This window comes from Thunnus thynnus, chromosome 11 (assembly GCF_963924715.1).
Source record: "Thunnus thynnus chromosome 11, fThuThy2.1, whole genome shotgun sequence".
In the NCBI taxonomy this organism is placed as follows: Eukaryota; Metazoa; Chordata; class Actinopteri; order Scombriformes; family Scombridae; genus Thunnus; species Thunnus thynnus.
The window spans coordinates 20,349,406-20,373,934 of NC_089527.1; the positions used below are offsets into that span (position 1 = coordinate 20,349,406).

Genomic DNA, 24,529 nt, shown 5'->3' on the forward strand with positions numbered 1-24,529 from the left:
GATACCAGTGATGAAAGAAAGCAATATTTTGAGTGCTATGTTGTTTCCAGTGGATTCAAATGTATCAGACAGAATAGGCTAAAACGAATGATATGCATAAAAATGACAATCAAACCATTTAATAACTGGTTGACATCTCTATTAAAATAAACAGCCATTTTATTTAATGGAAACTAGAAAAACATTTATAATTGTTTTCTGATTAAATTAAAAAAATACGGTGTATTTACAGAAACATTCTTTGAAATGTTGTATAACAATAATTCCATGTCCAACACAAAAAGGAGAAGTGTTAACAAGCTGGAAACAAGTGCTGAAATGTGTCATTTTTAAACTACCATTACCATTAAATCTTCTGTATTTTATAGAATATACAGTAATGTTTCCAGTTTTAGTTTTCTGGAAAATGTAAGCAAGCCATGGGTGGTAACGTAGACACAAACTGCAAGTAGATTACAATTAGAGCCTGTAACAAAACTACATGAAACTAGCTAGAGTACATATTATACAACACATCTAAAGCAATATTACAACGTAAACAAGATTCATAATTTACATTCAGCATTTAGCAAACATTCATGGCTTCAACTTGAACATTAATAATGTTCAGGTCTAATTTTGACATTCAAGTGTAAATACAAGTTTTTGATGGTTGAGTTGCACATCTTTATGTAAAACACTCCAACACTTTGAAATAATCTACAAATGTGAAAAATGACTTTATACAAGAATTGTATAAATTGTCACTAATAATAATTACTAATAATATTTTTATTATGTTTACAAACACAACATGTATGTATATATAGTAGTATAATATATACTAATATAAGTATAATATAATAATTATATGTATATATAGTAGTATAATATATACAAATATAAGTATAATATATATATAGTAACATAGTTTACGGTACAGCCAAATATCAATGACAACACATCTACGAAACAGTTCCATCACCAGAACACAGTTGATCAGTTTATCAACACAGTTTATCAATTTATCAATTAGATACATCCACTAGAACTACAAACAGATAGCATCTCAGCAACTGATGATACTGTATGACGGGAGAACTACCTCTTTCTCTAAAAGTTATCTTCAGTGTAGCTCACAGAGCCAAAGGTGCATCACACCAAGGTTTCTGGCAGGGCATCTGTATTGTCTTTTGACAGAATCGGCCATATATGCCATCTCTCTGTCTGCAAGTTCGGTGTACTGGAGCCTTTTTCTTGTCCAGAGGCATCTGCAGTATCTTCAATTTTGGGGGTGTTGCTCTGTTGGGATTGTTGTGTGGTTTGGGGGTTGTGCTGATACGAGAAGATGGAGGGTGTGGAATGAGAAATATGAGTCTCCCTTAGAGGTCCGGAGTAGTGAAGAGAGGACAAACTATCTCTTCTGACCTTATGGAATGGACCAACTGGGTGTCCTGTCCTTTCTGCTAAGTTGTCCGAGCTGAGGGCTCCTGATTGGCCGCTCAGTCCCTGATGTAATGATGATTCTGGTTGTCTCTGTCCTCTCTGGTCATGAGGGCCGCTGCTGCTGCGAGTCACCGGGAGGTGCGGCATGTATTCCAAACCACCCAATGAGGTTTGCGTTGGTCTGATGAGCAGCTTGTTGTTACCTTGGTGACTGCTCAGCCCCTCAGATGATCCATACGACTCACATTCTGACATGTCTCCAAGGGAGCCTGAGAGAGACCATTCATTAACATCCAGCATTCATTACATTTGTTAGGACAAAGGGTTGTGATGCATTTTTCATGTTTGAAGTTTTTTAATCTATTTGTCAATTTTTATCTGTGTCAGGACACAGATGCAAATTAGCTGTTTAGCTAACCCTGGCACGTTTACACTGATGTTGTTAAAATGTCAATGTTGATTCATGTGCATTGTCCCCGATAAATAAAAAATACACATATTTCAAGACCATCTGCAGCAACCCATAAAGAGGATTCTATTACCAGTGATGCGATGGCTGGTAAAATCCTTGTTGAACAGTTCATGCCAGGCATCCCACAAATTATCAGTTGAGCCCTCTAATAGAAACCAAAGAATCAAGAGGATGACATAATTTGGTTTAACAGATCATTATATCAATGAAAAATGAAAAAAAACAGCAACATATCCCATAAATTTAAATCTAACAAAATCATTAGTCTTTTTTGAAATGAGACTTGTTTTAGTGGCCAGTGCACCAAGCATAAAAGGAGCTGTAATTTCAAATATATTTGTTTCTTTGAGAACACTACTAATCAAGATTAAATTACAGAATACCTTAGACTAATATATTTTGCAACAAATTTAATTTACCTTTATATGTAGACAATACGGGAGAGGTGTTGCCAGATCCTTCTTTTGAGTGGCCACTGAATTTGTATTGCCCTGAAAGTCCGGTGATCCCGTCTGAGCGTGGACTACTGTCGGCAGTGGACAGCAGTCGATCTGACAGAACAGGGGAGTTATTGTCATAGGGAGACACCTCCCCACTAGATGCTTTGATGGAGTCATTGGATAAGTGTCTATCAGTCAAAGAGAAGGGCTTATCTGGTCTGAGAATGCCTGAATCTCTGCAGAAACAAAAAAGAAAAAAATGGGTTATTAACCTTTAAATATTACATAACTTTCTGCTGATGTAAGTGCCAGGCATATGGACAGTTATGCAAAAAACATCTCACTAGGGGGTAATCATGAGACATAACATGCCTTATTTTGATCGTTTGGACATTTGGACAGATGGACAGCACAAACACTCAGTGAGACAAAAGGCAGAAACTCACGAATACTGAGAGGCCTTCCTCCGCAGTAAGTAATCCACAACATCAGGATCAGTGTCTAGCAAACTCATCAGCACCTCATTCTGCAGGTCTGCAGGAACCTGGGAGAAGAACAAGAACTTAGTTTCACTGAAGCTCATAATGAGGGGTGACAGTGATCATGAATCACATTCACTGAACATACTAAACAAGGACATTAAGTCTACACTTGTTCCTATTAGTTGGTGTCTCTGTGCCGCATGCAAATATTGGCATTACCACTTAATCAGCATCTTTGTTAAAGAAGTTTACCACATTTAATGAATTGCTCGTTTACACAAATAATTAGTAGATTTCCAGTAGTTACACAGTATCTGTGATGGAATATGCAATTGCAGGAGGATGTTTGTACTGTATGGTATACACAGAAAGAAATTATCAGCAGTTTAGAAAAGCATTACTGATGATGCAAAGCAAATGTCTGACAAGCTTTTTTGCCTTTCCGCTTCCTTAACAGATCATTTTCGGGTATTCCAATTAAGTGCATTACCACTCAATTTTCTGGAGAACAGCAGAAAATATAATGTAGATGGGGATCTTGCCCTTGTGCCGAGTCATTATCTACTTTTAAAAAAAAAAAAACGGAGGCTGGAATGGCACTTATTAACCTCTCTAGTGAAGCTTCTCATTTGCCTTGTACTGAAAGAAGCATTCACTGAGCTTAACTTCACAAGGTTCAGGAGTGGAAAAACATATTGCATGGATTTCTGAGTTTTACTGTGTTTCTACTTTGTTTTATAAGTGACTGTAAAAACCTATTCCTTGTGAAAACCTATAAAGCTAATGTTTACATTACATTAGGTGGCTCCACTCTATTAAGCTTAGGAATTCCAAATAAAGACTTGACTCAGACCTGGAGATTGATAAGACGCCTCATCTGTCCTTTACTGTTTAAATGCCTTTTGGTTTGCAATAAGGATGGCTTACCATAAAAAGCGTATCATATGTATTGATCATCCTTTGGACCACGCTGATGATGGCTGCACTCTCCTCTGCACGGGCAAAACTCTCGACGGCAAACTCTTTGTCAGAGTTTTTTTGCTTGTGTAAGAGGTTGGGTCCAAAGATGGTGGCTAAATTTAGTGATGTCATCTTGTTTCCTGTCATCTAAACAAATCAAGACAGAATTTATACAGCATGTCTGGACAGTCTACACTGACACTTTCACTGGGTACTGTCATATGGTAGGTGCAGTCTTGCAGCTGCAATGTTGTAAGCATCCCAGTAACCCTTCTACATGGCACTTCTACTCATTTCTTCGATTTCTAACTAATGATCATCAGGTTAAAACAAAATGTATCTTTTTCAGCAGCTTTGCCATTAAACATTTCAGATCACAACCAAATTATTATCCGTAATTACCCAGATTTGACCCCTATTTTAACACAAAATGTTTTCTAGACTGATTTATATAAAAAAGGTAACAATGGAGATAAATAAGCTTAGAGTTTCTATTCATTTACCCAACACTTGCTTACACAAGGGACTGAAAACTCTTACATGCATAGGGTAATTATTGTATTAAGAATGTGAGTCTATTGCTGTCGACAAACCCTCTTTGGCACCCAGGAAATGTTGGGAATGTGCACCTAACACAGCCCTACCGCCATTAATAAGGCTGGCTATGCCCTCCTTTGTTCAAAGAGACCCAAGAGCCCTCCTGTTCACCGTTAACATGTCTATGATCTATCACAGAGGCCAAGACTTAACTGTGTTTATATCCATGGGAAACCATTCATCTCCATTATGACAAATAGTAGCCATAAAAGTAACACAAAAAAGATGATTGTTACAACACAAGGGCAACACTTTGGGCTCAAGTTTAACAGCTGAATCAAGATGATTAGTACATAGCACTATGCCATGTGCACAATCACAATGATTTCAGGTATAGGTATATATATATATATATATATATATACTGTGCTATACATAAAAGAATTGGGAAATGGAATATAAAAAGGAGAGTGTGATGACAAATAATTGGGAGAAGAGAGTCCAGACTGGCTTTATGGAGTAAAAAAAAAAAAAAAAAAAATGCAAAATGCAGATGTTGAGATAAACTATACTTACACAATGCACCTCACAGTTTTAAACATGGTTGTTTAAAACATATAAACTGGGACAATAAGAAATTATGACCAAACAATAAGATGTATTCAGAAACACAATGTTTGTGTGGCTATTGTGCAGCACGTTGATGTTGGTTGTACATCATTTAATCAAGATACCCATAATGAATCTTCATAAATAATGGTGCTGCACGTTGGCACATCATTTTCTTCAAATTAGAGGCTTCAGATGTAACACTCATCTGTCCAACTGCCTTCCACTGGGCATAGGGATTTATCATAATCAAATAAACTTACTCGTCTGCCTTACTCTTGTTAGTCAGCATTATCTTGTGATAGCTGCTCATTTCCTTAACATATTTGTTTGTGCTTGGTGGACATTGCATTTATTCATCATGCATCGTGACAGACCCCATTTTGCCTCATCGTGTGCTGCTTCATGTGCATATCACAAATGCTACTCAAACCCATGTTAGCACTGCTATGAAAATGAGGCCTGTGCTCTTTTAAAGTTTCCTCACCTCATGTCCCTCCTTGTCCAGGATGTCCTCAGCATGTGCAGCCACAGTGGACAACAGGCAGAGGAGGCGCTGCAGCGTGTCGCAGTTACAGGGAGGAAGCAAAAACATCAGGAGCTGGATGGCGCACTCTTGGTCTGAATAATCCAGCACTGCAGAAAAGGAAGTCCACCAATTATAACACAACCACAAGCATTGGTGCTTTTTTGTTATGTTTTGTTTGTGTGTGTGTTCCTCACACATTGTGTTGATGAAGGCTGTGTAGAGTTCTCTTGTCAGCAGTGGGTCAGGCATGTCTCTGAGGAATTCTTTTAGCAAAGCAGCTACATCATGGACACTGTGCTCCTCATCCAAATGTACCTCCCATCCCTGATCAAACTCCTCACGAAGCTGGATGAAATATTACAGTAATTAATACAGCAAAAGCATATGCATTTCAAAGCTATAAAGCTAGCAAGCTGAAATCTTACCTGTCGTACTCTCTTCTTTGAACTCCCAACACGAAAAATTCCAACCGTCTGTAGGCCTGAGAAAAGATGAAGATGTATTTTGCCAACAGAGCAATGAATAATAATTAGAGTCAAAGTCATTAAAGTGTACAATTTTCCAGAGATATGCTGCACATTGCTAATCTAAACTATTATGTTCTGTCTTAAATACCGTATTTTTCCAGGTGCTGGCAGCAGACATCCACAACCCTGGGCACCTGTCTGTAAATAGGGTTAAGGCTCAGCTTTTTGTCGTGGCGCTTCTTCCTGTTGCCTGCTGCCTCTGCTGGCAGGGACAGCTGGAGGGCCTCCAAGAGACAAGACTGGTTATCATCAAGGTCAGTGATGCAATCCACAGACACCCCGCCCTTTAAAGCAGATGGATGAAAACCACATTGAATGGATAAGCTACTTATCATATGTTTTGATAAAATGTGCTGCGGTATTTTACTGGCTGCACCATTCACCCACTGAATGAATATCCATGCACTCCCAGAGACATCTAGTGTGCATGTGTAATCAGACAGCTTCCAGTGTGCCAGGTTTATTGACAGAAAAGCCTACCCTCCTGCGTGTCCGTGGGGCTACGATTGGTATGCTGAGCAGAGGTGATTCATTAGGTGTCTCAGAAGTGGAGCTCAGGGACGAGTTGCTGCTGGACAGCTGCTCTTTATTGGCCCTCTTGAAGTTGGAATTGAGGTGCAGGAAGGATAGCATCAATTCAGTGGGGTCACTGTGCTCCTCCCGCGGGGGATCATGCCTCTGCTTGTGTGTGTGGTCGTTGGATATGACCTGCGACAGAGGTATGCCAAACGCCTGGGGCGTAGTCTCTGTGTGAGGGGGGGAGGGCAAGACAGGGAGACCTTAACTTCATATCCTTGTCTACAAGTTAACTGGGTGATGTTGAGTTACCCTTCAGATGTGTCAGTCATGTCAGCGTATTATATATTTTATCCTTTTCTTGAACTTTTAAAAAAAAATACTGCTCAGAATAATTATGACAAGCGAGACACCACAAACAGTGCTTTGCAGCACACACTCAATATTTAGAGTCAAGGAGCACATACTTTCTAAAGTGCCTTTGTAAACAAAAGGGGAAAAGAGGAAAGAGAGGGTTGGCCATGCCGGAGGACAGGCTATAATGAATGAGCCACCATTTAAGATTGTTTTTGTTATTTCCCTTGACTGCCTGTCTAACAGAGAACATCACTTTCCTGCCAGATTGTTGCAATGGGCGGGGCAGTGCAGTGGTTGAAGTTCTCAGCTCCCTTTGAGACTTCTTTACTGCAATGGTAGAGATTCTGATCACTCAGTGCTCTGTGGGTAAGAACAGCTGAGAATGTCTGCTTCAATGAATCAATAGAGCTTCATCAAAAAGGATCAGAGTATCTTTTCAAGTGTCTGACAAGGCTAGAAACTGAGGGGGGATGAAAACCTGATAGGCCCCCACAAACCTAAGAAAAAAAAAAAGAGCTGTGTTTATCTTCACTGGATTGGACTAACAATAATATTATCACTGAGTGTGTGTTAGAAAGTCTTATCTGAACATATTTTTTTCATGTAGAGCACTCAAATTCCCACTATATTGCTATTACATCATGCTGTGCAAGAGCAATGAAAGCTTGTTAATAAAGGACAATCGGAATAACACTGCCCTGTGACTCAATACACTGTCTATGTGGCTATCCAACCCCTCATTACCTTTGTCTTTACTCTTCTCTTTAGATAATGAATCCAACTTCCGCATAAGTGACTTCTTATGCTTGTGGCCATCTGAAAAAAAGGCATAGGAGTCATAATTAAATACAAAACCCTAGTTAGTATGCTCTTGTTCTTGCTTGCTCCACTTGATATTCTGGGTCTTGTTTCCTAAACTAGTACATGATTTCAAAGAGCTAACAAATGCATGCAAACTGCATAAAGTGTCAAAACAAAGATGTGCAGTGTGAATCTCAATTCATAACCTCTGTACAAATGCTCTTTCAAAAGACAGAAGTTTCAAACATTATTTTCCTTTGTTCACATCCCCCCCAAAAATGAGATTCTTGAAGTTTAGCATGAGTGTAGACAGCAGGATAAGGAGTCTATTGAGAAAACTAACACATAAATTTCATAAATAGGCTGAGATGAAGCATGTTACAGTAAAAGTAGACAATGTCACACCATGAAATCAATCATGCAGCAAGAGTTTAAGAGCGCTACAGTCTTTTACATCAAAGCAAAATAACTGTTTGCATGTAAAACAAAACAAAAGAGACATGTTCTGCATGTGTTTTAGAAGGCGTGCTGTGACAAGCTTTTGCCTGGGATAAGGTGACTCTAAATGTTTGTGTGTGTGTGTGTGAGAGAGAGAGAGAGAGAGAGAGAGAGAATGTGTGTACTAATACATTTAGGGATGGTGATGTGGCAGCCAAGGTCGCGATCCTGAAGCAGTCGCCTGAAGGCCACATCCTGGAGACGAACCCTTTCCAACTCTGAGAGGCTTTGCAGGGGGACGGGCTTCAGGCCAACGCGACGTCCTGAAACACTGTTCCAGGTGAAGTCACCCTGAGGACACAAACACACACACACATACACACACACACACACACACACACACACACACACACACGCACACGTTACACATCAGATACATCTATCACTGCTGTCACTTTCTAAGTTCATGACCAGTCACACTCTCTAAAAGCCCATCAGTGGGCACGCACTGACAGGTAACTTTGCTTCACTTGCCAGCTGAAAACGATGGCAACATTAATCTTTCGCTGTTTCCCATGACAAAAGCTGACAGCTACACTACAGAGACTGTCTTCCGTTGTAGGTATGCTTATCGAAGGAGAAATCTAAAAAAAAAAAAAGTTGTCAACCTCTTGATGTGGGTATGCAGCAGTTTATGTAATCTAACATATTTGTTTTTTCTGACTGTAGAAGAGAGAATCATGAGTTGTTGATATGATTAATAATCTGTAAGAACTCCTGTTCTCCAGTGAGGGATTTTTAAAGGCAATTAGCAAAATCAAAAGATGAACTGGAGTTTTATTTTACCAGAGGAAGCAGCAAGAATACTGATGGTGCAGATTATCCTATTTTACAAGTAGCAAAGAAAATGCCTATAAATAATGCAAACACACTTTACCATACCCTCTTAAATGTGAAACACCTCATCTTAATTCTATCCCAGTTCCACTCAATAAGATGCATGACGTTGCATATAATTTGGGTGCATACTCCTCTGATTTGTGAATAATCATCAATATTAATAAAAAACAAACATTTCGTAAACACTTCACTAGTAAACAATTGCTACAGACGATAAATTCTGGTGGTTTAACGCTAACAACGGGTCAAATACTCTGATCTAAAATCCTCAACCTTTGTCTATCTCCATGCTCGAGATTACAGTGCTTTGATCCAGTACAGTCAAGCCAATCATACGAGCCATGTTCCAAAGAGGCTTAGTAACTCATTATCAAGATAAGGCTTACACTAAAGTGGCTCACTCCCATTAAATGAGAATTAGGACTGTGCTACAGTAGCGTACTTTTTTTTGTAGTACACATGCAGCATGACAAAGTACAGCATGCATATGTACAGAAAATATACTGCACAAGTCTAGCTCTAGCTCATGGTCAGAGGCCAACCAGTTTGCATTTGCAACAGAAAACGTATTCAGAGGAAGACATAATGCACAAGCAAGATAACTTCATGAATAGTTGTTTGTAGAAAACAGGCAGCAAATGCAATCATTTTATTGCTATTATAATGTAGCTCTCCAACAGATTCTAATATTAATACAGAATATATTTGTATTATTAACTACTAATATCCACGTACCACCTAGTGATTAAACAAGATTAGGTCAAAACCTCATATATGGTTGGACAACGTATGAAAGGCTAGAGGAAGTGCGTCAGGCTTTGACTGAAGCCAATTTGACATAGCGCCTTTCCCAAAACTAAGTACACCAAGTTCAGACTTGGCAAGTTCGAGAGTTCGGGAGTACAAACGTCAGAGGATGGGAGGACGCAGTATGATCATTCTGCAATTGGGACAGCAGTGTATTTGCTGACAGCAGCAGCTCAGCTTCAACACAACTACCTGACTGTACTTTGACAAAATAATCTAAACTCAGCTCCACTGACACTTTTTTCTCATTGACCGCGAGATGCAGTAAATTATGTTATTCAGTCTGTAATGTAGCTATAATAAAAATCCAAACTGTTATGTAGCTTCATAAAATAAAAACAACCGGCTGAGTCAGGCTGCTAGAGGCTGAGATGACTGGCTCGTCTCACCCGGTCAGCAGCTCCGACACAACTCTGAAGAGGTCGGAGCAAATTTCCAAATAGGTGTTATGTGGATAAGCTGACCACGTATTGGGAATCTAAATGGTTACTTTCTCGCCTGAAAAAATATTAAAACTTACAGTGACATATTAACAGTCCTACAGTGAAAAGTACAACAGCTTTTAGCCTGGCTCAAAATCTGCCATCGCTACCGCTTGGTGTGAAATGCATTCTAGGATACTTGGCTGTCCTTTCGGCAGCCTTTGGCCAACCAATGGTGTACCTTCATCACTCAGTCAGTCAGGGACATTTGCATTTATAGGGCTGGCCCTGATGTCGTGGTCCAGCCAAAAACAAACTATGGGTTTTGACAGAGTGCTACACTTTTCTACATAATAGTGCTTCAGTTATTAGTCAGTTATCTGTTATTGAAGTTGGCTGCACTAAGCATTCTGGTCTGCAGCTTGTGTCCCCGTAGCTTTACATTTATGCATTTCACAAAACTTTTCTGAACACCCATCTTTTTTGTGTCCTTTAATAAACTGAGACAGTGAAAGAAACCAACACAGGTCTGGTGGATGGGGCACTGGGTGAGAGGGCACCCACATACAGCATAAATCACTCACACATGTATTCTGTTACCCATTTATGTATTTCTTTGCCTCAGTTGCATCATTTAAGCCTGGCAACAGATGAATGGGACACAAAAGCATATGAAAGAACCACATGTAAGTGCTCTTTGTATGGCACAGTATCAAATGCAGTGAGTGAGTTGTGTTTGCTGTTATCTACTCATTTTGTTGAGACATTCCTCTGGTGTGACTATATTGGAGTGGAAACTTTCTCCCTATCTGAGAGGGTGAGCTAGGTTCCCACGGTTTCTCTACGTCAGTGAAGTGATGCCCTCAACAAAAAGTTAATTACTTACATGGACTTCATGGAATTACAATTATTTTAATACCCCTTTAGCTCTTTAATAATAAGTATGAGTGTATCATGTCCAGACATGACATTTGAGTGCACAATTTTTATCCATTTCTTCATACCACTATTCTGAAATATGACACATCCAGATGGTATTGTTATACATTTGCCACACTGTCAGTATGTTATTATTTTTGACTTAACTGTGAGATTTTAACTTTTTAGCTGTGGCATACTCCTAATGGTGTAATTGGGGTATCCACTATGCACTCTGAATCGTTAATACAAATTCCCTTGAGAGATCACTAAAATATTGCATAACTGATAATTAGTTGACACGCCTAATAACCTCAACCCTGTATTATAACCAATCACAGATGGTTTTTTTGTTGTCTAGTGTTGGCAGATAGTTAGCCACGATTATATTTCATCATCAGCCAGTCAGAAAACATCACAAAAAGATGGATGAGTGAGTAAAACTATAAAAAAACAATTACTTTATCATTTTTCTAGGGCTTTTCTAGCAACCTTTCATCATTTTTTTTAAATGTTGTCACAATGCAAGGAAGTTACACCATAACAGCTGTTCACAATTATTTCATCACTTTTTATCACCTTTGTGGTGATAAGACACTCAGCTGAGCTCATACTGACAGTGGTCACTGATGATGGCACTAGTTTATTGATTTAAAGATTTACAAACCAGATGTGTCTTGGCTGCCTCTCCAGAAAATCATGAGCCATCTGACTTTATAGAAAGAAACCTAACAATCTTTGGACAATTGAATTACAAGCTAAAAAAAAGAAAAAGGCTATAACATTGTTACCGTTATTCTCAAGTTTGTTACAATTATTAATCACTAATCGGTTCATTTATTTGTCTTTTGCTTTATTTTGTTCATCTATTTCTGTTCATTCATTTATAGACTGTTGCAACAAAGCCAACAATAACGTACACTTTATGAAATGTATAAATTGATGATTTATGCTCCTATTACAGTGAATATTCACTGGTGCACTTCTCTTGAGCTGCACAGTACCTAAGCTTTGTTGAAATGCAAAGCTTTTATTAGCGCTCCCTGGAACACAATGAGAGGAAACCTACAAGGAAGGTAGTTCATACAATATAGAGATTGAAAACTCAGATTGCACTAATCAACCACACTTGAACCAGATCCAGTGAGGTGACGAATATTTCCCAGTGTTCAGGAAGCCATTCAATGGAGCATTATGAGGAGAGCTTTCCACAAGTGGCCCCTTTACACTGTTCACATTTTTTTCTAGTTAACTCTGCATTAGACATGCAGATTGTATACTTTTCATTATTTTTCTTACATTTTATTTTTTTATATCCATGTAAAAAGATGTCTGAGTAACAATGCTGACAAAACTAGAATAACACTGAAGTGTACTTTCACTTTGAAGCTCATTACCAAAACAAAAAAGCCATTCAATGACTCACATCCTGTTATTTATTTATAAATAAATAAATAAATAAATAAATAAATAAATAAATAAATATGTTCTACGGAATGCAGTACAGACGTTTGCCAGCGTATGCATCTGCAATTTTCACTTTGTTTTCAAGATAATCTCATACACTAATTAGAAAATCTCTATAATTAACAAAACATCGGGACCAATGATAAATAAGCTACTAAAGCGATGACACATGGATACTTGACCGTAAGGGGTTACACGTTCCCATGCCTTTTAGGATAGTTTAACTCTTTTTAAAGTCTGGCTAGCGTCTCCCTACTTATTCCTCCACCTTTGTAAAATATTTGGGATACAGGAAAACCCTCAGAAAGCCAACAAATAAACCAACAACAGCAGCAGCTACTCACAAGATAGGTGATGCTTCGCTGCAGATGGGGCTCCCCCATTACACTACAAGCACTCTGGTCGCTGCAGCCAAGAAGTCACCCCTCAAACTTTTAGACCGGTAGTTACTGTCGAGGTACCCGAAGCCATTTAACTCCAGGCGAAACAAGACAAACACATCCACATGTTCGCTATAGCCTGAGTCCAGCTCTCGCAACGTGTTCAGGAACTGATTTTCATCACGGTGGGTGAGACGCAGGCCCTGTAATAACGTTACCGCTGATAAATGGATCGGGGGAGGGGGCAGGAGGTGTCGGGAAGGGTCAGTGCTATTAAGTTAAAAAAAGAAACTACACTGAGGAAGCAAAGAAAAGCTTCTTACCTGTATGTGGGTGCATAATACATAATGTTCAGTCATGTAAATATTTCTTTTTCTTATGTAAGTAAGAAGAGGAGCGCTCTTGAGTGATGACCCCGTTATCTGTGTGAGTCACCTGTCTTGTCTGTTCTCTGCGGGTGCTCGTTAGCTAACTTGGAACACCTGAGGGCCCCGGTGTGTTCCCAGGTTATTCTAACGCTGTGTCTAGACAGCGTGAGGAGCACGTCAGCAGGGCTGCAGCGAGCGCTCCGTCGGTGTGTCTATACTGGAGGCGTTCAGGTGCAGTATTGAGCGTAGGTCACCTGCATGTTGGAAGCACTCAGAACCCAATGTGTATGACTGTCGTGACGCGCGTAAAACGGAGGGAAATAGACTTGAAGCGTAAATGAACGCTTCAGGTAGGGAGCCGGTGCAGACAGCTGCATGGATTACAATGAGAGCCTGTTGCGTGTGACGTGCGCGTCAAAAACGCGTCTGACACGCTTGCTGTCTAGACACGGGGTGAAAGTCGTTGCAGCAGCACAGCTCACTGTCTCTGGCTGACTCTGCTGTGGCTGGTTTAGTTCTTTACCTTGCTTTTATGCACCTTTCAACACGCACACACACACACACTCACCACCCATGCAGCACATACACCATAGATCCCACTGACTTCAACGCCTCATACTGTAAATGTTCTGTTATCGCTTTAATTTGGCTTAATTTGTTTAAATAAATAATATCCTTTGTTGAAGCTTTAGCACAGTGCGTTTCCCTTTTCTTGTGGCCTTGAGCCAGGTCATGACATCACGAGCCTTGGCAACTGTTGCTATGGAGCAGGACAGTTATCTTGGCGAATCTGCTCTGCACTGTTGCAATTGTTTATGGCTTGCTTACATGTGTCTTGAGATTAATTAATGCAGTTTACATTATTACATAAACATGTAATAATTCTGAAAACAACAGTGTTGGTGCATCATTTCTGGAAGAGAGGTTTTGAATGATACTTTTTAGTGCTGTGAGCATCACAAATAACTGTGGAAGAAATCTTAGACATATCTCCAAACCAGAATTATCTGCATATAGATACAACTAACTAGGTATGTGAGAAAATATGTTTTTGTTTGTTTGTTTGTTTACTCTAGGTGAAGTGGCTTCCTTATATAGCTGGTTAGGTGTCTAATGTTACCTACTTGAATACTGAGACTGTTGTGAAAACAAATTGGTCGCAAGTAACTTTAAAAAAAACATGATTTAAAAGAAAACCAGCTGTTGTTTTTATTCAGATAACTGTTTATTAACATCATATGAATATTTATCAGTCTGGGAGAGAGTGGTTTGGTTTTTAATATCTGTGTATGGTTCTACGGGCTTGGCACAAAGTGAAGCACAGCTAGGAGACTATAAAGACAGAACAGCTGAAAAGAATTAGAACTAGACCGATAATCAGCCTGGTGGATATATTAGCCGATATTAGCATATCACAGATATATCGGTATAGATGTATATACAGTACATTGGCCAATAAGTACGAGAAATATCAATACAGAGCTGTCAAAGATATGTGAAGGGGGGGGGGGGGGGGGGGGGGGGGGTTTCAACTGTATGTCTTACTCATTAATTATCTTGGTCACAATTCTTTGATTCTTTAAAATTGATGTTTGTTTATGTTAATGTTGAAAACAAATATCAGATGAGATATCATTATCAGATTTTTTTATTGGCCTTATCAAATCTAGTATTGGACTAGCTCTAAAAATAGTCAGGCCCTGCACACCCACACAGGGTTGATTTAGACTTCTGCTCAGGATGAAATAGAGGTTATGCAGGGAAATACATGAGGTCACCAAACTGAAAAGTGCTAATAGGATTTTGACTTGTGACAGTTAGGAAAAGCACAGGTGTCAATAATACAATTAATCATGGCTGAATTCAATTTAGTTGCTTCAGTTCCAGAAGTTGTTGTTGTCAGTTGTCATGGTTTACTGGAACACTTGAATATAATAGAGCCATCATTAATGTTGGTAACACCTGTGCTTTTCCTGCTATGACAAGTCAAAATGTCCGCTGTCAAAGAGGCCTATTATACTTTGTGTACAATAGATGTGTGTTATTAGGTTGTTTGGTGATGTGCTTTTATTCTATTCTATACATCATATTAGTCAAATGTTTTGCATGTCAAATTTTACCTGAACATTAAAGTCACCACAGCCATGAGACACATGTGCTGGAGTAAAAAGCACAATATTTGCCTTAAGCACTTAAGTCATTTTTAAAGAAAAAACACCATGTAATAGTTTCAGCTTCTCAAATGTGATGACTTAATGCTATACTTTGATATGATGGTAAACTTAATATCTTTGGGTTTTGGAAAACCAAGATATTTGAACGTGTCACTTTTGATGTCACCTTTAACTCACCTTTGGGAAATTATATCATTATAATATAACATTTTTTTACATCTTTTTACATTTCAAAAATTGGTCATTTAATTGAGAAAATGACGGTCAGGTTAATCGATAATGAAAATAATGTTGCAACCCTAGAAGGGAACATCGCTTCCCAAATCAAAAGTTGTTTGAAAAGAAACTGAATTTTAATTGAATTTTTTTTCCTTGCATTTAATAAAGTCACAAGATCCATGTGTTAAGTAGAAAGATGCACCGTTACCAATACTGATATCAGTCCGATACTGACTCCAATAGCTGGATCGGGTATCGTGACGATGGGCTGATCTGGTATCAGATACCATTATTTTAATAAGTAACAATTCAGTACATTTACATCTATGTATTTATTTGGTACATTTTATTTTACAAAGTTAGGAAAGCAAATTTTGAGTCAAGCCTGATTTTGCCTTGCAAATAAAAGAACAATTCCAGTCTCTTCCACATGGTGAGGCATACAGCTTATTAATTAAACACTGGTATCGGATCAGTACTCGGTATCGGCCAGTACCCAAAACTCAGGTATCGGTATCAGGACAGAAAAAGTCGGATCGGTGCATCCCAAGTTGAGTAGTTTTTAGTTTCCAGCAAGCTCTTTCTCCTTCAGGCCATCTCTCCTCCATTAAGCTCAGAGGAATGCAGATGACATTCCATCCAAACAATCAGATGGCGCAATACTCTCCAACGTTTCCCTTTCTGCATCATCAAATTATTCCACAAATATACTCAATGAGTCATGGGCCATTCAGATGTGTGTTAAGACATAACACTTAAATTATGTCTAACATTACAACACATAACATTAAATTTATTATGGCAAATATTTCTATTTCAGAGGGATTCTGATGCCCATAGAAAAGCTGTCATGGTACGGGTAAAAAATACACCACAATCATACCATCTACCACAGAACTCTAAATTCAGCCTCATCTAGCCTGACATAAAGGGGATGAGAGAGGAGATTAAAATTGCATTTGAAATATGAGGCAAAAAAGCAGTGCTGCTTTAGCACGCAACAAACCTAATAATGAAGTAACATTCTATATGTACAATGTTAAAAGTGCAGTACTTGTATGAATAACAACAGCAGTAACAGGATAACTGTGTACATTTTATAAAACTTTCAATTTAAACCCACATGATACAAGATGAAGGTACACATCTTTTCATATTACCTACCGTCAACCTTTAATCTTTATCTCAGTGATTAATGTCCTCATTTGGTCCTTAACGTTACTATGACAGAATGATGAATGGCTCCCTCTAAAGGCTTTATCATTTCTTGCAGTTTACAAGCTTCCAAAGACAAACCTGAGATAATTAAGATCTATTTTACTCTAGCATATCTGATCTGACTGTTTATAGTGACTTACAAAGGTACATCGCTAAAGGATTGTGCATTGAACAAAGTGAATGAGGACCAAATCACACACTGCCTGGGGCTGAACTCTTTTCAAACTCATCATGTCCCACAAACTATACTTCATAGTGACACTATTTAAACAGGTTTTAAAATACAAATGACAGACATTAGGTTTGGTTATTGAAAAAGGCAGTTATACGAAAAAATAGTATTTTCCAATATCTCACAAGGTCTTAATACCCCAGAGGTTAGTCCAATAAGAGCCCAAAATGAAAATGCAAAATGAGTTTAAATAAACATAAAACATGACTGCAATGCTAGGCACTTATGTGGATCAGAGAAATGATCCACCATAGTCATATTAAAAAGGAACTGACTTACAGTTGGGCAGTCATGCCTTCAGTCATGATATTCTGTACAAAACACTTCAAAATCAGTTCTGTAGGCGACTGTGCAGGCCAGGCTTGAGCTACACAGTTTTGCAATATGCTGGACAGATGTACACAGGGGATCATGAGAAAGTCAAGGGCACTACCTGGTTGTTAAATACTTAAAATGTGTAATGTAAGAAAAAGTAAAAAGTATAATGTACATATTGTTAACACTACCTTAAAAGACTTTAAAACTTGTAATGTCTGATTCTATTCGAACATTCCTCATGATCTAATCCCATAAAACTTTGAGAACTCGATGTTTCGTCTCCCACAATTCTGAGTGTTCATTGGATTTTGAGCCTAAAAACAATGCTCTCCAGTGAACATATTGATCTTATTTGCTGCTGAGTTGCACTGCTGAGCGTGATACACAGAAGGCAACTGTGTAAGAGTCTATACAATAACAGAAACCAAGACTATTCATATGCCTTTCTACTATCAGGTTAAATTGCACCTTGAAAACCTCGACTAAAATAATTTTTACATCATGTTATGGCGCCACTTTCTGACTAGACATATACTGTATTCCCACAGAAAGATCTGAATGTGGTTATTCAGTGTAGGTTTCCAGCTATTAAAGCTGGGAATCCCTTTGACTTACACTAAGCAGATCATAATATCACTTATGTAACCATACAAAGGTGATTTGAAAGTGAGGTTTTAATGAATTAATGTGAAACAATGTTTTTACAGTTATGTTTACATCTAACCCACTGTGTATTTTTCCTCTTTCTCAGACACAAACTGGATGCTATGGTGCTGCAGTCACAAGCCAACAGGTTAAGTTCCATGCCATGCAAATGGACAGTCTCCTGTGGGAAGAAATATGTGCCTGAGGGACTGTAGCCAGGGATCAGGTCATGCTGCTCTACTGTGAGAGAATAAGAGTTGAGGCTTTCTTCATGTAAACCAGATGTCTCTGCTTTCCATCTCAGCTCAGACTACTGAGACCCTGAGTGAGTATACCCTTGATAGAGCACAGTGATATTCAACCTATGGAAAATGCAAGGTCATGTATAACATAGATCAATAATACCACACTGACAATCATTTTTAAACAAGGTAAATGATGTGTTTTTATGCCACAATCCTGCAACAAATAACTTGCTGATTATTTGAAAGATATACATCAGAGAAATATAACAGAGCATACAGTAGGCTAGACACTCAAACCATATGCTTTGCAATGATGATTCCCATTGATTATAGACATTATTAGCATGCCTTGGCGCACGGTATGTCCTACACAAAACCTATGTTTAACTATGTGATTTATTGTTTTCTAAGCACAATAAATACACACTGGATGGCATTCAGGAAAGTGAATATGGTATTTTAAAGTTTTACTAGAGGCCTGGCCAGCCTGAGTTACAAGACATCTCATAAAAGAGAGTCTTGTTGAGCTAGGGCTGTTATTGGGTGGAGGTGCAGCAATGTTTGGTGCAAAGGGCAAACACTGTCAACCTGACTTCACCAATGTTATTGGAACAGTTTCTTAGATACTTTTGTCCCTGAATGAACTACTGGTTGGATATTAGTTCACCCAGAAAATGTGACTTTCATTACTGACTGAGGTGAGTTTTGTTTACAGCAAGGTTCTTGCTAACTGTCAGTGTAAGCTGACAGCATGGTCATGTGAATCTCCAGGAAGGATCTCACAACTCAGACCTCAGCTCAACTGGCTTGAGTTCTGCTCAGTAGTATGGAGCTCTAAAAAATACCAGACTGTCCTCTCAACAACGACACAATAGGTTGTCACGGCAGTCGCCCAAAAATGACATATAGTTACGTTTGAGTGACAGATGCCATTTAGCGGCCGTAGTAATTATGACTTGCAAAAGTGGCGCAGTTCAGATGACGTCTATATAAATTGACAAATTTCCACATTCAGAGGTGGGTTGGGTGGATGAATTAACCCAAACTTGCAAACAGTGGACTTTGCAAAAGGAGACCACTGTTTGTTTCCTGTTTCCAACTAGAGTGTCATATTTCCAACCGCAAGTCAGGACAGTTTTTTAAAATCCATAACTATGATCGTCCCCTAACCTTAACCCCAGCATGGTTATTATTGTTGCCATGATGATGAAGTCCGCCTGACTTTAAGGAAGTAGTAACTAACACAAAGTGATCATCTTAACCCGAAAGAATGATCCTTCCCTAAACCTAACCAAGTGTTTTTTGTGCCTAAACCTAACCAGACCTTAACCACAGCGTTGTCATAAAACATCTTTTTTTTTAATAGTGATTTTTAACAGTTTTGGAAGGCACAGACAAATGATGTTGTCCTGCTAATTACTGCCAATAGTGGCACCAGATTAGAAAACACTCCTATGTGTCATTCTGGAGTGCACATGGTTGAACAACGTATTTGGTCGTTCAATTTGGAGGATTTGTTGAAAAATACAGTTGTACAGGTGTACTGTCTACAAATACCCCATAAGGTCTTTGCAGTAGGAAAAATAGTTAGTGATTAACAGAACAACTACCTTCAACTACTTTTGGCAATATGTTGGCGGTTGTTGTCTGAAGTGGGGTTAATGTTTTCCCACTTTACAATCCTTGACAAAAAAGAGCATAATGGTGTAGGAAGTGAGCAAGCACTCCCCAAAGTCTTTAATCACATTAAAAATCCTCTCCGACACAGAGTTGTCTCCAATATTAATCAGTTTCATTCAGATTTACTGTGATTACATTTCTACGAGCTCTGGCTGCAGGATCTGAGTTCTTGTTGATGACTGTAAGAGAGACCAGATACCTAGTATTCATTATAAGCCTATTACAATATCACATCTGTAATTCATTTCCATTATACTAAACAAACAGTGTTACCATGAGGACCAACTTAAGCACAGCAGTATAGATTGTCTTAAATTATGGGCAAGTGACCCTACTAAATATTATGAATCTAAAACAGATAAAGAAGAGACACAAATGGTCTTTGTAATTGGTTTTAAATTAAGTATGTGTTTAGATATTTTCTTTCATGATGACATAGCAGGATACCTCCTCATGAAGATGAACACCGTGGACAGTGATCTTTTTTCATGTGATAGAGATAGGCCCTAATATGCAGTAATAACTTAGTTGATTTGTTTCCTTTGGTAATGTAGAAACTACTAATTGCTACGTAGAAGTTACTAAGTAACATAAATGTCAGTGCTTTTAACTGTATTTACTGCACTGCTACAGCTGCTTTATAAGATGTGTGCATACATTCATCTCCAAGGCTACTTAATAAAGAAATTCCTACATAGACAATCAAATTAAAGTTGCTGCCAAGTCAAGATTTTATTTGTTTTTTGCAAAGTAAAGTAAAAAGTAAAAGTCTCACTTTAAATGGAAACAGAATTGGAGAGAAAACATTTGCGAAAATGTGGGTTTTCAAGCTCATTGGCAGTCATTTAATAATAATGATCTTGTTCTAAGGACTATGCATAGATTCACATTGCACAAATTTGAAGGAATCATTTTATCATATGACTGTTTACCATGTTTGTACTATTGTCAGGTTGGAAGCTTGATAGTGCACACGCATCACAACTAGTTCCCCTTTTTTCAGACGTTATAACATTAATATTTGTGAAGTGAAAAAATTATCTTTTTGAGTTACATCCAACTAAATAGGTGCCAAATGTGACAGTTTTTCAGTTTAGTACAAATGTCAAAATATTACATGCATACTGTATATCAAAAAAACAGGTTGTCAAAATGTTAAAATACCGCTGACCAGACTTGTTACTTAAAATCCATTTTTTAACTTCATGGATGAAAATATGGAAATCTGTGCAGGTTTTCAGATTGACAGGGAATTTATTCCATTCTTTAATGGCTTTACAGAAAAAGCAAATTGAGCAAAGGCAGACCCTCGTTTAGGGACGCTACATCCTCTCCTTGAAGCAGACCTTGAAGGTCTGTTCATTTGCTCAGAGCGGAGCTGAACAAAGCTCCTCAACAGTGGAGGAGCAGCATTATGGATTATCTTATGCACTAAACGGACATCTGAATACAAAATTGAGTTGTCAAAGCTTAATATTTATATTTAACAATCACAGTGATGATACTGCTGTGATTTCCTGTGCAGGACTTTCAGGGCTTGTTTATGAAGTGACCTATAAAGACCATCTTGTTTGCCTGAGACCAACATGATATGCAGTAACAAAAATAAGAAAAAATCATTGCATTCAAATATGTCTTAGAGGCTTCAACTGTTACTGAATTCCTAATACAGTTAGCTATGTTATATTTCAATGCATGGCACCTCTTTTTAATATGCCTTTTGAATGTAGAATTGCAATCTAGAATAGTGTTTAAACTCATCAATATTTTTATCTGTCTTTTTTTATGTCTATCTATATAAATATTTGGAAAAACCTTTTGTTCTTGTTTATTCAAAAAATACATGGTCACTGTTTTCTCAGTATTCAGAGTGAGACATGAATAACTGAGTCACTTTGCATCTTTTTCCATTGTTAATGACAATTTGGCAGCAACTTGTTCAGTGTCTTTCCTGTGTGCATACAAGACTGTGTTGTCTGCATATATCAGGGTCTCCATACCATCACACACAGATGGAAGATCATTGACGGCACTGAACAACAATAGTCTTAAGGTATAACCTTGCGGCACTCCCATAACGCTGGCTCTTAGATATGATGTTTTATCCTTCATCTGGACACACTGAGAACAGTCAAGTAGGTAAGACTGAATCCAATTTAGTACATTAACAGAAAGTTTGAATTTAGACAACTTAGAGAGGAGTACTGAGTGATTGACTGTATCAAAAGCCTTGCGCAGGTCAAGAAATATGGCACCCACCACCCCTCCTTTATCGAGGCTAGCCTTAATGACTTCAAGGAAGTAGCAACATGCAGTTCCAGTAGAATGGTTTGCTCTAAACCCAAGTTGCACGGGACGGAGTAGATTTTCTTTATTTAGATGACCTACCAGTTGTTCAGCTACAACCTTTTCAACAACTTTTGAAATGGCAGGTAGTATAACAATGGACCTGTAGTTGCTTACCTCTTGTCTCACCTGATTTGTATACAGGGGTTACAATGGTGGTCTTCAGAGTGCTATAGGGACTATGCTTTCTTTCAGTGATCGGTTTATAATATGAGTGATAGGGGTAGTTAAATCAGCTTTATATTTTTTAAGAAAAACAGTATCAAGTCCCCAAATATCTTTTGCTCTTGAATTAGATCATGATGAAAGGATTTTATTTAGCTTTGCCTCATCTGTATGTTTAAAATTCAGTGTTCAGTGTTATTTAAAACCATTGGAAGCTGGATTTCTGTAGAATTACCACCCAGTTCCAAAACAGAGTAAATAAAATAATCAATAAAAGTATTTGCCACAGCTAAACTGTCATCTTGTATAATCCCATTTAACCAGAGCTCTATAGGTCGACTCTCAGGGTGCTCTTTTCCTGTGACTTGATCAATACTTTTCCCTTTTGCCTGTCTTATTATCTCAAAAAAGAAATTAGCTTTGGCCTTCCTAAGCTGCCCTGTAACTTTATTTCTAAGGCTTTTATATATCAAATGTTCAGTTTCCAGTCCTGATTTTAGAGATTTTTAAGGGCTCCATCTCTTCTCTTCATTAAGCGCCATGAAGTGTCTGAGTCTGTGTTTTTGTTTTGTTTTTGCTTCTGAGGCATTGTTTTAGTACATTTAGATATGCTTTAATGTATATATTAAACCATCACAAGCCTGCTCACAGTTTTTACCAGTTATTATATTTTCCCATTGAGTGTGTATTCTGTCTAACCAGTTGAGATTGAAATCCCCTTTTAAGAGCACTTCTTTGCCATTACATTTTTTGAGAATATCAGAGAAATAATCAAAGAACACATCCTTTTCAGTTGGTGGTTGATACAGAACAATTACATTAAAGGACATTTCAGAGGAGAGGGTGATGGAAACTCCAACGCATTCCAGAGTATCACTGGGTGAATCAATCTGTTTACACTGAATGTTTTCTTTAACATAGATCATAACACCACAACCCTTACCATGTTTATGATCTCATCTATCTCATCCATATAACCTGGAATACTTCTTTCAACAAACCTCAGCAAGTTAGTACAAGCAAAGGTTCCTGCTGACATCATTTATGAAAATGTTGATGTTGACTTGAATCACTTTTTAGTGTCCAGTGACGCAGCAACACTTACACAACTATATCAAAGGTCGACATATTAGGGTGTTAGCCCCATTAGTCATACATTTGGTGATGTTGCAATAGTTTTACAAAACGATTTCCTTTTTATTCCCTCTCATTGCAGAGAATAATTACTGGAAGTGAAAAATGTGATTTAATGTTCATTTAAGATCAAAGGAACATAGCCACATCTTCCTTGAGGGAATTCCAGCCTCTTCCGGAATTTGGATACAGTAATTGTGCAACGCTGTGCCGTGCGCTCAAATCCAGCTCAATGTGGACTTTTTATTCTTGTATAAGTGATACTCCATGTGTGCAATGACAAACCAGAACTGGGATCCAGAAGTCAAGTGAGAAAAAAAGATCTGGATCACATACACTCCCCTTAGGACCCCCTCAGTTAATGAAAAATCTTATTGCCATTCAGCCATTCATCATAAAACTAATTTAACGCCAACATCAGTATTATCAGTGCATCTGATCTCATCTAATATCTCATATTGAAAGAAACAGCGCGAATAATAGAGTTATATTTTGAAACAGGGTTTCTGGATGCTGTCTGACATTTCAAGCAATCAAGTCTGACAACAGCTAGAATAACTTAACTTGCCCCGTATGAAGCCGTCGGGTCACTGACCTTGTACGTCGTCTCCTCAACTTCATAGCGTCGCATCAGCGCCGAGTCCAAGCTCCTAGTCTGCCTCAGCCTCCGCTTGGAGATAGTTTTGGGGCTTAGCGAACATGAGAAAACACTGCTTAACAGTCCTTGAGCGGACATATCTGCTGTTAGTGAATAAAGAAGTGTAAGGGGGAATCATATCTCTGCCACCAGTCCAAACT

General features: G+C 38.3%; 1 protein-coding gene across 3 annotated transcripts; it reads right to left on the reverse strand.

Annotated features, from left to right (window-relative positions):
* Nucleotides 1–141: 141 nt before the first annotated feature.
* On the reverse strand, nucleotides 142–24,529 carry LOC137192759 (rho GTPase-activating protein 6-like). Of its 3 annotated transcripts, none has more exons than XM_067603683.1 (13): nucleotides 24,327–24,529; nucleotides 8,285–8,444; nucleotides 7,599–7,670; nucleotides 6,462–6,727; nucleotides 6,070–6,265; nucleotides 5,880–5,935; nucleotides 5,649–5,799; nucleotides 5,413–5,561; nucleotides 3,747–3,926; nucleotides 2,784–2,881; nucleotides 2,317–2,573; nucleotides 1,968–2,042; nucleotides 142–1,694 (listed from the first exon to the last, which is right to left on the reverse strand). In XM_067603683.1, the coding sequence occupies exons 1-13, from the start codon at nucleotides 24,465–24,467 to the stop codon at nucleotides 1,135–1,137; spliced, it is 2,361 nt and encodes a 786-aa protein (XP_067459784.1). In that variant the 5' UTR covers nucleotides 24,468–24,529; the 3' UTR covers nucleotides 142–1,134. The 3 variants fall into 3 exon arrangements, with proteins under 3 accessions (XP_067459784.1, XP_067459786.1, XP_067459785.1); XM_067603685.1 differs by lacking the exon at nucleotides 24,327–24,529 and adding an exon at nucleotides 13,311–13,685; XM_067603684.1 differs by lacking the exon at nucleotides 24,327–24,529 and adding an exon at nucleotides 12,952–13,263.